A 14,749-nucleotide genomic window follows, 5' to 3' on the forward strand; every position below is an offset into this window, starting at 1 on the left:
TTGCTTTGTAGGTTTTTTATTGAAAAATCATTACAACCGAAAAATGATCAAGGTCAGTTTTACAGTAAGTTTAAGACACACAGAATGGCTACCTGCTGTGTGGATTTAGTGCAGGAACCTTATTCCAATGTTTTTCTCATGCACTTACTGAATTAAAATCACATTCTCGTTTAACATCAAAAATGGATTACTAATAATACTCTTAGGACTTATTCATAAAATCTGGTTTAAAAAGACCATTTTCCAAAAGTTAAAACATTTACACTGCAAGACTTCCCTTTACAGATCAGCTAATAGCTTCCTGTGTCTGATAACTGGCAGATGTAAACCACATATGCAATTATTCCTTTTTTATTGTTACTATTATGAGAAATTTCTTAAATGCTTTTACTGGACTCTTATATTTGGCAACGCTACTTTAGTTACGTAGCAAAGTGTGATTTCTCACTTGTTAGAGACCAGTCCTTCACTACTTTCAGAAGACTTTCTCAGGAACAGGAGTTACATCAATATAAATCTGCTTCATTGAATGGCATGCCCTTAAGGAAAGTTAAGCCTCAGTAGTAGTATCATCAGAACACTAACCTCAGAATGTCAAGTTTTCGTGAGTTGTGTAATTCCTTGTATTGTGCTCTTTGAAAATATTTACATTGGCATGTATACTTCACAGCGTAGAGAAGTTGATTCTTTAGGCTTACTCCTGGCCTTATAAAATCTCTTTTCCATTTATTCAAGCCCTTTCCCTTGACACCAGTTATCTCCCTTTCTTTCATAGCTGCAACAGAAACAGGACATAAAGCACACAGATACATTCAAACGCAACCATCCAGAGACAAAAACAATTTGGCGAACAGCAGACAGTGTAAAACACCCTTAGCTGACAAATGAGCTAAGGCTGACAACTGAGCTAAGCTGGCAACTGAGCTTGTATCAAGTTAAAACCCGTAAAACTTTGAGTCTAGTATTCAAGCATTTAATTTTAGAATTTTGAGCTTGCAAATAATTGATTTCAAACCTTCCAACAGTCAATATTTTCAAATATTTAAACACTCTAGTCACTTCATACTTGCTCCCAATATATATAAAACCAACAATTCCTAAAGAAATGATGAAAAAACCACTTGAAACAAGCAACGTAACCTCCAATATATTATATAATTTTTTGCATTTTCAGGAAATTTGGATGCTAATTGACTTTGATTATTACAAATTGCTGCATTTCAGTTTTACCTGAACTTACTGATTTTCAAGTGAACCATGATTCATTCCCAGTTATTTGTCATGTCTGCTAGACTGAAATTCAAGACAATATATTTAAACAAACTCAGTTTTGATTGCTTCACACTGACTATTAAAAACCATTATGGTACCCATGAAGATCAACAAAGTGCTTAATTTGGAAGGTACAAAAGTCACATATCTCCAGAACTATCTGGATTTTACCATTTATTTTTGTGTATCTCCTGTCATTACTGTACTTAAATTAGTAACTGAAGTTTTGTGGCCTTCAACTTTTCTGCAAACTTGCTTCAAAAGAACAATACAGGACATAACAACAATATAAGATGCAGACAGCTACCAGATACAGCTGATGCGTGATGACCTTTGATTTTACCATAGTTTCTTGGCATTTTTCATCCCAAAAGAGGAAACAACACGTTTTGGATTTTCTTAAACAAGTTTAAGATTTTCTTAAACCTAACTTTTCTTTTTTTTTTTTTTTACATCCATTAAAAATACACAGCTGAAAAGTAAGGAGCCAATGTAACTGTTTTGATAACCCTTAGTCTCGCATACATTTAAAAAAGTTATACAATATTATGCTGTATTTTGCATATCAGTACTGAGTGCATTTTAAAAAGGACCCCTGCTGAAATGTTTCAAGCAGGTGTTTATAGCACCATATAATCTGCTGTTGATTTAACTGTTTAGAATCAGACTATTTCTGCCACTGTTTCTGAAGAAAAATTATTACATTTTTATTCCCTTTAGCGATTTAAAAAAAATACTAGAAAAATGTTATCATCCAACTGAATGTATGTAAAAAATGAATTACTGGATGCTCCATTTAGTTATTTCAGTTCTGTGAAACCAACCAATGAATAGCTACATGACTCTTTCAGAATGGCACGCTTTAATTCAGTGGCGGAAAAATCTAATGGATGCACTGAATGAAAATGTCTTTCTCTCACCCTGTATTCCATTTTTACAAGCTCTTTTTGCAAGATTTGATTCTGCCCCTTCCACTACAACTCATTTCCAATTCATAAAAGAGAAAATAGTGACAAACACAAGAGGCAGTGTTGGCAAAGCCATAGTAAAATGCAATAGGAATACCAAGGTGCCAAGGAAGCAAGAGGAGAACAAAACAGCTGGAACAAACTATAAATACACTAAATGCAAGACAACATTTTAGCCCTGCATCAAATTTTACATTTTATCAATACTTAAATTGGTCTATTTTTAACAAATACAGAATTAAAGTAATACATAATGCAATTAAATATGAAGTACACGAACCATTCATGCACTAACAAATGCTGCCATTGCTTTTTCACAGGTAAAGCTGGAACATGTCTGAATGGCACTTCGTTGACATGAAAGTAATACTGGTACTTTACGTGTGTTTTTTTGTTTTGTTTTGTTTTTTACAATTATTACCTACAACATTCAAAGTAAGTGACCATCTACTCAACATTGTAAGAGGCTTGTTTTCCAAATATGAGCTCCAGTAAGGGGAAATACAAACGAGATCCTTTTGAATACATTCTGAAGATTGTTAAACAGCATATTTCTGAAGAAAGCGGTCAAACGCATCATAAATTGCTTGCCTAGAACAAGAAGAAATAACAATTATAGATCACCTTTATAATTTGGGAAAGGGTAGATGCAAATGGCCTGTTTCCATTTATTTCTAAAATAAATGTATCACTTCAATTTGAAAACACCAGTAAGTAAAAAAGTGGTATTAGGTATTCTTTTCTCCTTCACTTATTTTTGGGATTTCTCATTTCAATCCAGTAATATATGTCTATTTCAAGAGGGAATGGGACTACTTTCCACCTTTCATATGAGTGCAAGTGTTAATGAACTAGGAATTTTCTAGTCAAACGTGTCAGGAAGTATGTCAGACTTCTCAAACAATTGTCATAATGTAAACCAAGGCTGAAGTTTTAAATAGGCGTAAGCTAATGGTTAACATACATTGACCTGCTATGTCCATTTCTGTTGTTGCTCAGACTTCCTAAATGGGATTTACACTCTTGCTAATTCCTTATGTTTTAAAATCAATACCACAAGTATTTAACTCTTCAGAAGTAAGGAACTGCAGCTATATAACTGCATTAGACAACGGACTTCAGCAAGTTGCCACCTAGTATTATTAAAGCAAGCGTTCACACAAGTAATACTTATGTGCAATTAAGCTTATGCTCTATTTCTTGTCTTCAATTGTTTGTTCTCAGAAAATTGCATTTGCAAAAAGACAACAGCTGTGCAATACAACTTAAGTGGTTACTCCTTAAAAAAATACTTCCGGGTGTCCAGTGAACAAACTAACTCAAGGAAAGCAAGAGTGATAACAATCATTCTCTCCACATAAGCATAAGCTCAGAAGGATCTGAGGTATGCTATACCTCATCTTCGCTCATAAAATAGAATGGAAACTTTCTCTGAGATGCAATAATTTGTTCTCCAAAGCAGTGTTTGCTATTTCTTGTTTTAAAGTAATTATAGACTTGCTTTTTGGAAGCAAAATGATATATCTCAAAATTATGATTTTAAGCTCTCAACTATTTTTAAAATCTCCTGTCTACCTTACCTAAAGAGTCCTTGTTTGAAGAGATAGGCACTGACATGACCTCCATCCAGATACCTGATTTCACATCCAGGCCAGATTTCCTGAAGACTGCGCACCCCAGTTCGGGGAATATATGCATCCTCCTTCGCTTGTACAACTATGATTAAACTTGGGTCAACTGGAACTATAGAAAGAAAAATCAACATGAAATTCATCTGAGATAATAACAAGATTGAAATAATTCAGCCGAAATTTCTGTTGGAAAGATGCTCTCAATTGCTTAAAAAGTTATTTTAAACTGTAGTCAAATGATATTTTCTAACATCTCCAGCAGTATTTATCCAATTTTTGATGCTACAGTACTTACTAATTAGAGGCAGAGTTTCACCAATCTGATTACTAAAAGGAATAATACCAAAATGTTGACTAGAGAAATAACACCAAAATGAGGTAGAACACAGAACAGTTCTCTCTTCACAAAGAATATACATGGTACAGTAGATAGTGACAAACTAAGCCGTTTGCAGATGGAAGGTCACAAAAAATGTAGACCTTTTCCTTCTGTATATACTCATGTGTAAAGGATACAAAAATGCTAAGATAGATTCTAGCTTTCCATTCAATTTTCCATGAAATCCGAATGGTAGGTGGATTTCCTGGAGCTCTCTCCAGATAACACTTCAAGCATATCGTGGCAAGGGATGCAGTGTATTCCAGAGCATCAAGAGACCCGATAGACAACTGGTACAAAGGACTACAACACTTTGACAAGCACAGTGAGATCAAAGATCTTCTTAAACTTCAAGAAACGCCAATGCTTTAGCTGAGTGATACCTGGATAAGTGTCTAGGTATAAATACGTCTGTAATTAGAATGAAATTCACATTCTTTTTTTCTGTCTACAGAAATAACATTTGAAGCTTTAGGGAAAGCACTTCACTAGTATGTGTCACAAAATATTCCTGGGTAGCAGTGATCTGGGACATTTTCCATGTCAAGAAATCTGCATTAGCGTAGAAAGCTTTGGATATTTGTTTTATTTTTTTTCATTTACCTGTGAAGTACTGAATGGCAGAATTCAAAAATGAGGTGGCACAGGGTCTCAGTATCAAGTTAGGTCTGTCAGAAACCTGCATGAAGTCAAAATACGTTCTGGGACACGTTAAAGAGTCCTCAGTGGATATGTGCAGAGTTGAACCATTTTATGAATGGACATTTTTCAAAAGCAATTCCAAACCCTCACCTCAGCAAAAGGACTTCAATCAGCTCTAGGAAGAAATCACTTGTTCTAACTGTCTGCTTGCAAGCAATGCAAAGGGGTGCCAAGATGTTCTAGATGCCAACAAACCCAGCTTCATCAGATTTAAGGCTTGCTGGGCTACAGCTCCCTCTATATGCTGTGCTTGTCTTGGGAGGCATTACACTCGCCAAACTGTACCATCCCAGAAGGACATCAGTGTATCTTTACTGGTCACATTTGTCTTAAAGTATCATTCAATCTTCTTTCTAAGCTAGGTAAGCTACTTTCTATGTGAAGTCAGTAATAGATTTCTAACCAATTAGATTTACTTGAATCTGCTTTAAAAACCTTATTAGCAGGACAAAACAGATTAATTAGAGCTAGATATTCATTATATCAAAGACATTTTGTTCTTTTAAATAATATGAATGTGCACTAACTCACATCTAAAAATAGCCATGGCAAGGCACAGAAAAAATGAGCAAAGATATAGAAAGGCAAATTTTGAATTAATTCTAACATCGGTTGACCACTAAGAAATAAACAAAACCAATTAGGAAGTGAAGTGGTAAATAGATGCTGCTGAACAATACTCAGGGCATTTTCATATTTCACCTAAGGTCCCAGCAGGTTTACACAATGGAATGATGAAAAGAAAAGGTCTTTTGGGTAGACCTGTGCGGTGTCAAGAGTTGGACTTGATGATCCTTAAGGGTCCCTTCCAACTCAGGATATTCTATGATTCTATGAATACCTTTCCTTCCATAGTATTCTATTTCAATTTTCCAAACTCCGCATTAAAATAAACAAATACATACCTGAAAAGTTAGCTACATGGGTACATTCATCCATTACTCCTTTCATGAACCTTAAGGATTCTCTCTGTAAAGTCTCACTCCTTCTTCTATTATTTATCCTCTGTCCATGTTGGCTGTTTAAGTTTTTATTGCTGTTGCTACTGGTTGAAAACGTTTGATTCATGTATTGCATTTTAGGAGCATCTTGTATTAAGAGTCTTTCTGATGAGGCACTTAGAGTACTTTTATTTGTGGTAAAGCCGTGGACAGCTTCTTTAGATACAGACTTGTTCGAGGAATCAAGGTTGAACATTCTGGAAGTCACATCTATGTCTTCCAGTCTGTCCACACTGTCAGGGAAGTTTTTAACAAAGTCTTGTCCCATCTTGAAAGAATCTGTCTAAACAAAGACAACAAGTCTTTTATTAAGGGTCCTTTATATCAGCTGGTTAATCTTACACTTCAGATCAACTCCATATCCAATAAAAAGGAGACAAAGATTGCTCGCAGTACTTGTTATTTTCAGTTTGCACATGTCACTCAGTATATTAAATCCCAATCACCATAACGTTTTGATATTTTAATTCTATACTTCTGTCAGCTTAAGAATTGCAGTAAGTACTTATCCATGATAGCGTATGATGCAAATGTTTGTCTATTTTTAGTTCTGTATTAAACTCTGAATTCGTGACTGCAATTTAGTCAGCTTAAATTTCTGGGCAAATAAATCAAAAACTATGCATTTCTCAGACTCATTCCTCTCAAAACAGCAGTAGTACCTTTTTGAAAAAGTGTTCAAAAATTTATTTAAACATTCTTTAAAACATTTCACTGGTGGGAAGAAAAATAATTTGACCGGGTCTAATGTTTGGTTTAGGACTGAAAAAAAATCTACTCCCTCCAAGAAATAGGATGACAAAAGCTGAACATCTTGAAATGTTTCTTCTTTTCATCCTGTCTTCTCCATCAGTACTCCCAGAACATGTATAATGTAAAAATGGCAAGTGCCTAAATAGCTGTTGCCTCCCTAGCCCCCCTTCTCCTGTGTTAATATACTTGAAAAAGAACTGACACCCAACAAAGAATCTTAGAAAAAAGTTATAAGAATTTGTTAGAGAAGTGTTGAAACAAAAATATTCTCGAAAAGTTCTCTCTCATTGTCCCAGTTCTCTTCTATATTAGAAATTCCTTTTGAGAAGTTTTTTTCAACCCTAGTCAAAAATGTCAAGAAAGCAAAACATCACAGCTGGAAACAGAAATAATGAGACCAGCACTTTAAACAAAGTAGAAAAGTAACTTAATGTTGCTACATTTAAAAAAATATATTATACAATATTGAATATTTAAAAGCAATTGCTTGGAAGTTTTAGATATTTACACTTCCAGCTACAAGTTTTCTGGACTACAAAGCCATTAACTGGGAAGAATTAACTATGATTCCCATGTTTTGACTGAATCCATTTTATGTTGCAGAATACATCAACTGTGATAACAAACAAAAATTTGCAGCAAGGGCTATACTTAACACATATTATTCAACCAAAATGTTAATTTCTCTTTTTTTCAGAAGGATTTCTTTCAAAGACTAAACCTATCAAAAGCATACGGAAACAACAGGCAGACATGTTTTTACCTAACAATTGGCTACCTTTACTAGTTATAAAAGTTATTTGTTATATTTAAAAATGTAAACATTAGTAGATAGCAAAAATAAACTATACTTACTCCACAGTATTCAAGCATTTGAATGATTTCTTCTTCATATACAGTTTGCGTAAAATACTGTTTCTCCAGCTCTCTCCAGTTCACTGCCTTGCTCAACACACCCTCAAATTAGAAACACAAGCATCTGTTACACAAGTAAAAGCCAGAGACCATTCTAAAATAATGCAGAGAAGATTGATTTGTTCCTGTCTGTAATTTGTTTTTTCCAGTTGTGCCCAAGTTTCCACATAACCCTTAGAATTACTGGAATTGATTAAGCCACATATTATAACATATAACATTGAAACCCACTTCCCTTTAATTTTTATTTTTTTTTAATGCACATCTGGACTGGACTAAGCCAATGATGAGTGTCAAAGTGGGTCTATTCATTCACCTAACCCAGCAGTAGTTAAAACAGGTACTGCTAATGGTAGTTGCAGCACTATCACCCCACTATTTAAGCCAGACTTTGACCAGAAAAACTCCATTTTCATGGTTTCCTTCCTAACCTTCCCACCTTCAAACCCCTTCAGAGCAGGACTCCAAACACTGTGTCACAAACCAGCCCCTGCCTCCAATTTCATACATGACCCACTGAAGCAGCTCAAAGCTACCTTCCCTATCACATGCTCTACATCCTGAGCAGGAAGGGCAGATTTTGCCACTAAATAAGGGCCAAAGGGTAATGAAATGCCTACCTGAAAAGGTGAACATATCCAACCCAAACCTTACATTTCTGATTACATTCTAGTATATTAGTAAAAATATAGGATAATTACCGTAGTAAAGACTGCAGAAGCTGTTGACCAGGAAAGACATGGAATCAATGGCAGTGGTTTAGGCCAGTTCGTCACGGCCAGTGAAGCCATCTATAATCAAATGCAGTTATTACATATTTTAATATTGAATTCACAATAAAGGAATTCCAAAAATTCTCGCCTTTATTTGTTTATACAGTATTAAATACGCAGTGCCAAAGCTGTTAAAGACTGTAGTAATTGGATATACTTCCACCTCTTTAAAATTCAGAAGAAAGATAGTGTCTGCTCTTCAATGATTTCCCTAACAATAAATATTGTTCTGGATAGAATTAATTTCACAGCTGAACAGAATATTTGTTCTGACCCTTTAGTTATTTGAAACCATGAAAAACTTCCACACAGCTCTTTCACCAGGCTCTTGCAAGCTTATTTCAAGGCAAAATGAACATAATCTATGAGAACTATTTACACTTCTAGTTTGAATCTGTATAGTGGAAACAAAATGTGGAAGAGAAGTAATTCAGGATATTAAGTGGACTGTTTTTCTGTCCTTTAACATCTAAATTACTGTTTTGACATCAGTTCTCAAGACATATTCTGGTAAATATTCTATTTATACCAGAAATATTTGAGCAAAGAAGCTCAACATACAGCAATGGCAAGCAAATACTTCCTAATACAGCATGCCAGAGTGTATTTTATTGCTCTAAACCGAACAGTGTAAAATCCCTAGTACAAAATACCCTATGTCTGTCCTAGACACTCTAACAGACTTACAGAAGTGAAATATAATTCTGATTATTTTTTATTAATAAAAAGTGACAAAAGCACCACATAACTATATTCTAATAGTCAGGAAGGCAGACTTCTTTGTTCTTAGTTCCAGCTCTCTCTCCGTCCTTAGAACTGAATTAATGCTACCTCCTTCCTGTTCACATTCTAAATATTTGCGACATCAAAAACTATTTATTTCCATGGTTTTATATTTAAATCAGGACTAGCCAAAAATGTATCTTTCTGGACTAAAAAAAATATTCCAAAGGAATTTCCAAATGCACTTTCTCTGATCTTGCCTCTTTCTATACCCATGCTGTACATATTGGTATGGGATATAGCACCCTGTTATTCCCACAGAATTCACGCAGCATTGAAAGTGACCTGCAGTTAGTGGTGCACAGACCAGTTTAAGAGATATTATTCAACTTATTTATAAGACAGAGAAGACATGTTTAACACAAAAGTTGTCTCATTAGGGCAATACCTATGTGAATGTAAGGTGCTTTATACACTTATGCTATTTATAATCATAAAATTGTGCTTTTGAGGAAAAACATTTTTCTTTCAGGAGACATGGCTATTACCAGTGTTATCTACTTAGCTCCTAACAAGAAACAAACAAACTAAAAAGGATCAGCAAAACAGGTATGTTGTTTGAATAGCTTTTTTATATATTTATAACAGATCAACAATTATCTGTAGAGACACAAGCACTAATATTTTGACTGCATATTAGGATTTCAAGCATCTTTCTAACAATACACTGCTGTTTTAGTTTTAATATGCACAATCACACACAAAATGTTATCCACCGCACTCCACGTATCTTCTGTAATCAATACCAATGACCAGGAAAAAGGATGAGTTGAGAACAACAGAACTGACAGAGGTGAGAGAAAGTCACCTCAATTATGATATGCCTACAGAAAGAATGCATTTCACTCAGTGCATTCAAACACAGAAGTTTAAGCAAGAATGGAGGAAAGGAAGGAGAACTAGCAATTGATCAGTACAGATCTTCTTTCATAAAACATTTCTTCCCATTGGGGAAATAAATATAATTATGTGAGAAGCTTATATTGATATTAAGTCTATGAGGAGATGGCTGACAAAAGGCTGTATGAGTTGTCAGCACTTATTAAGGATTATAGTAATTCATTACTACAGAACATGAAAATTGCCAACAATTTTTCCTTGTGACTCCAAATGTTTAAAGTATTTCAGAGAGGAACACTATAAAAAAATTATTTGTGTATGCTAAATGATCAGATGAGAAGTTAAATTAAAAAAAAAATACTAAACAGGAAATATAAAAGCTTACATGTCCTCCCATGGATATTCCAGTCATCCCTAGCGGTCCATAGCCTTCTCTCTCTAGCCAGTGCAAAAGAGCTGCAGATTCTAGAACAAGAGCTCCTCCCATCACAAACAGGTCCGAGACATTTTTTAAACATGACCGTCTTTTCTCCCCAGAAAAGGAAAATACAGGATTTATTTTCTAAGATTAGATTTTGACAGTTCTCAATCATTCTATGCATACTTGTATACAAAGCCTGATCATACTCCCAGAGAATTTTGGAGCTTTACTCCTCTTGATTCAACAGGAGAAGTAAGTCCAGATTGATTCTCTGGCACTTTTTCCTAATGCAGATCTAAACGAGGACTAGGAAGACCCCTTCTAAGAGTCTAATGTAATATTACCGACCACCTAGTCTTCTAGAAACAGCTATTACCAACATTAGTTGTAGTGATCTGCGCTGTAAAGTTATAATGGCTCTTTTTAAAATAGAATCGGCGGTACAATCCTAGACATACGCTATCTTACTTGCAGAAAACAATCCTTTTTCTTTTCTCTTATTTACCTGTTTCATATCACTGAAAAATTGCACACAACATTTGAAGAGCAATCAGTATGCCAGCTTTGGAAGAACTCATCAGTGTCACTTAAGACTGAAACTGTAAAGTGGGAAGTGTCACGGTACTGAGATATTCATGTAGTGTACTCTAAAGCATTGAAACAGAGGAAACAAAAAAGGAGAAAGCTGTTCAGCTGAACCATCAGAGGGACTCTCGAAAAGTGAAAAATAATTGTACTTTACAGAGCAATTAACACACCTTAATTTGGGAAGGGGGACTGTGTATTTTCAGTATGATACAGGTTATAAAAGGCTATTGGCCTCTTTGGCCAGCATACGATCACATTTAAGATACTTTGAAGTAAAAGGACAATGCTTGCTGTACTAGTCAAGGGAGAAAAAAATGAGCTGCTGCAGACCACCATTATAAGCTAACGTAATTCTTTCTACAGCTTTATTATGCGAGATTCCTCAGCCATATATACATATATATAGCTATATAATAGCTGCTATGTTTATTAAGCACTGTTACTACTGTATTAACTAAAAAACTGCTCCTGGTATGTAACCTTGTATCGAAGATTGACAATTACTGCTTGGGATATTAGACTGAGCACTTGCCTTTCAGAGAATCCTTGTCTACATCATTCATATACTAAGCTGTCAAGCTAGACAACAGAAAAAGGAGTTAGAAATATCCTCACCAAATTATTTATTTTTCCGTATCAGTTACTCAGTAACAGAGAAAAAAAATCCAACCTATTCCAGTATACAGCCTCTCCTTTCACTTTCCTATAATCTTATAGTTCTAAACACGATAATCAAAACATATCCATACATGGTCTTCCTATTTAAAAAGCATTTTTACAACAATCAGCTGGCAATTTTTTATAACTTTTTTTGTAATGGTTATATCAAAATAAATACAATTTTACATCTGCTTTGAAAATAAGCTTAGAAACTATCTTTGCTTATAAAATTTTCTCAATACTGAATAGTGCATAGTTTCCACAGACTAACAAATAAGCAACATCAAATTTACATCTGACTGTGGTCCTTTTGAAGTATCCTGGAAAAGCAAAAACTTCACTACTAAAACAGGAAAATACACCATCTGGACAAAGATAATTCATAGTTGACTGGAACAATTGCAGTGTTTATACACACACAGTTGCCAATCAAGAAAATAAACTGGTTCTTGCTTGCACTCACTCATCTCATTCTTATACTGCAATTCCATCTTGTGCAGACTTTCCCGATCACTGTGATCTCTTAACAAAAACAGTAATGAAGTAGCCCAGCAAAAGGTTAACAATTTCACATTAACAGCATGTTTGAGATTTCACTTTCTTAATAAGCTATCAGAGTTCACACTACTTTCAGGGATGGGGAAGTGCTATTTTGAAAAGACTGTATCCATGAATGCGCCAGTAATACTTACACTTGATCCTTAGGTTTTCTACAGCCATGTAGAAGACTCAAGTTAAAGAAAATAAAAATTGTCTATATAAAAAACAGCAAGTAAAATAAAAACTAAAAAACAAAATTAATCACATACTTAAGTAGCACTTTGATTAATTCAAATTTGGAACTTACATTCCAAATGTTTAACTGGAACTATATCACGTTAAATGCTTGCTGATGTAATTTATAACATTAGATTTTACTTTTGTCAGGTATAAGAGTATGAGAAAAGTATAACCTGAGATTCTACTTACTAAAATGAGGTAACATTGTTACAGAAGTTACTGATGAGTTGATGACTCAGTTTTGTTGTTTGTTTGTTTTTAAATCAAGTCCTAAATAGCAAGAGTAGGTTTTTCGAAAGCACCTGAGGTTTGCATTTGAAAAGAGAAGACAGGAGACAAAACATTCTTTTCCATCATTAATACATCCAGAAGTCACACAGTGTGGTTCAGAATGAGTGCACAGTTTTCACTCGGCCTCGACTAAAGGGATCACATCAATACCTTGATGAAAATAAATTCATGTCAGAACTTTTACTCTGATGACTATGGTAAGAATGCAGGAGATATTTTCAAAAGAAAAATGAGAACAGTATTAGTTAGTGTAGTAGCATCAGAATGTGTTCCACGTTGTTTCTCATTCAACGGTCATACTTTGCTCTTTGCTTCTATCCACTGAAACTCTACTTGAAACTGACCTACAAATTAGATACTGTACCAGTATGATAAGTTTTCTACTCCCTGGAGAAACTGAGAACAGGACAAGTATCTTGCTTTCCACAAAAGGATATAATAAGGATTTTCAAGTAATAAAGAAGCCATACAGGCTTCTTTTATCATTGGACGTGCCATCAGTGTGCGTCTCCTCCAGAAGTGCTGAAGATAAGATGTAAGATAACATGTTAAGATAAAAATCTGAATACTTAATTTGTCAATAATAATCAATTTTACATTTTATATACTTACATGATCTCCAGTGCCTGCTAAATGAATGCATACAGGTCTGTACTTGCTATTCCATCTTCTGGGTATTATGAACTGAAACCTATGAGAAACAAATACTTGTTATAGAAAAGAAAGTATTTATATTTACAAGTTGCTTCACAGAAATTAATCTAAAAAAAAATACACAAAACAAACAAATAGAATTAAGTATTTCTGTCATACACTCAGGCAAACTGTCATAGATACAGCAGTATCACCTTTCATAAACACATCCAACAAAGAAAGGAATTCAAAGGTAAGACAGAATAAATGCCAAACAAGAAAAGGAGCCAAGCTGACAGATCATGTTCCTAAAACAGACCACTACCTCATCATCACAATTCAAATTTTGCAAAGTGGAAAAATGGAATTTCAGATGAAGAGCTGCCTGAACAAGTATGACTAGCTCTCCTAGGCAGCATTGCTACTTTTCTCCTAAGGGCACAACAGATGAAATTGAAGAATAAGATGAGCAATACATTTAAATAATAAAAAAAAAAAAGCAACCAAACATGAAACTACTTTATACACCCAACATTTAATGTCTACTCAAAAGTTATTTACAGTCTAACTACTTGGGGAAAAAAATCACTTCAAAATACTGTCCCCACAAGATGGAGCACTGTTACCTATAGCAGCATGACATTCATGAAGGCAAAAAATAAAAAAATTCACACAGTGCACAATGATCTTAACGGAAATATATAGAGCATTTAAAAGCTGTAACAGTAGTGTCCATCGTAACAGGTAGCATAATGTAATGTCAAACTGTAAGAAAGCACCCACAAGGAAGCAATTAGCGCACTGTATTTTCAACTATGGTATTACTTAGCCCAGTACTATTAAGAGAGAGTTTCTCTAACCAAAGGGAGGTGGAAAAGAACTGATATTCTGGCTATTGAACTTTTTGAGAACTACGTTCTTTAGTGTAGTTCATGTTTAAGTTTATATAAAAACACCTGTCAATATTGATAAAATCTATGATACCAGTATTAACTTCCGCTGCCAAACTTGTGTGTTCAAAAATAGCAAACTAAGACCGGAAAAACAAAAAATCCATCATGAAAATTTAGCTCAAAACTAAAAGCAAACAAAATTATGTCCCTGTGGCTTACCACAAAAAAAAAAAAAGGTACCAGCTTCTCTTGTTGCAATTAAACAAACTATTATTTCAGTACACAGGTAGTATTTTTGTACTGAATGTAAATGGAAGGTTTGAATGATTCTTCTAAATACAATATAAAATGTTTCTTCTATATAAGCAGTTTCTCCTACACATAAAACAAACATCTATTGTAACCTTTATTTCCAGCATCTCATTCATTTGGAAGACAAATATATCACATAGCTTTGTGCATGATT

At 34.4% G+C, this 14,749-nt stretch overlaps 1 protein-coding gene across 5 annotated transcripts in view; it reads right to left on the reverse strand.

The window, feature by feature from the left end:
• The window catches only part of ABHD18 (abhydrolase domain containing 18), a 23,775-nt gene continuing 9,026 nt past the window's right edge, over nt 1-14,749 (reverse strand). For 4 of the 5 annotated variants that reach the window (XM_072037439.1, XM_072037442.1, XM_072037440.1 and 1 more), the window contains 9 exons: nt 13,370-13,448; nt 13,193-13,279; nt 12,379-12,404; nt 10,403-10,541; nt 8,323-8,412; nt 7,562-7,663; nt 5,858-6,236; nt 3,821-3,983; nt 1-2,831 (listed from right to left, as the gene is read on the reverse strand). In XM_072037439.1, coding sequence (XP_071893540.1) covers nt 2,780-2,831; nt 3,821-3,983; nt 5,858-6,236; nt 7,562-7,663; nt 8,323-8,412; nt 10,403-10,541; nt 12,379-12,404; nt 13,193-13,279; nt 13,370-13,448 — 1,117 coding nt within the window. In that variant the 3' untranslated portion in view covers nt 1-2,779. Of the gene's footprint in view, nt 2,832-3,820; nt 3,984-5,857; nt 6,237-7,561; nt 7,664-8,322; nt 8,413-10,402; nt 10,542-10,943; nt 11,085-12,378; nt 12,405-13,192; nt 13,280-13,369; nt 13,449-14,749 lie in introns of those variants that run through there. The other variant, XM_021269518.4, reaches the window with a different exon arrangement.

Source organism: Anas platyrhynchos, chromosome 4, assembly GCF_047663525.1.
Source record: "Anas platyrhynchos isolate ZD024472 breed Pekin duck chromosome 4, IASCAAS_PekinDuck_T2T, whole genome shotgun sequence".
Taxonomy (NCBI): Eukaryota; Metazoa; Chordata; class Aves; order Anseriformes; family Anatidae; genus Anas; species Anas platyrhynchos.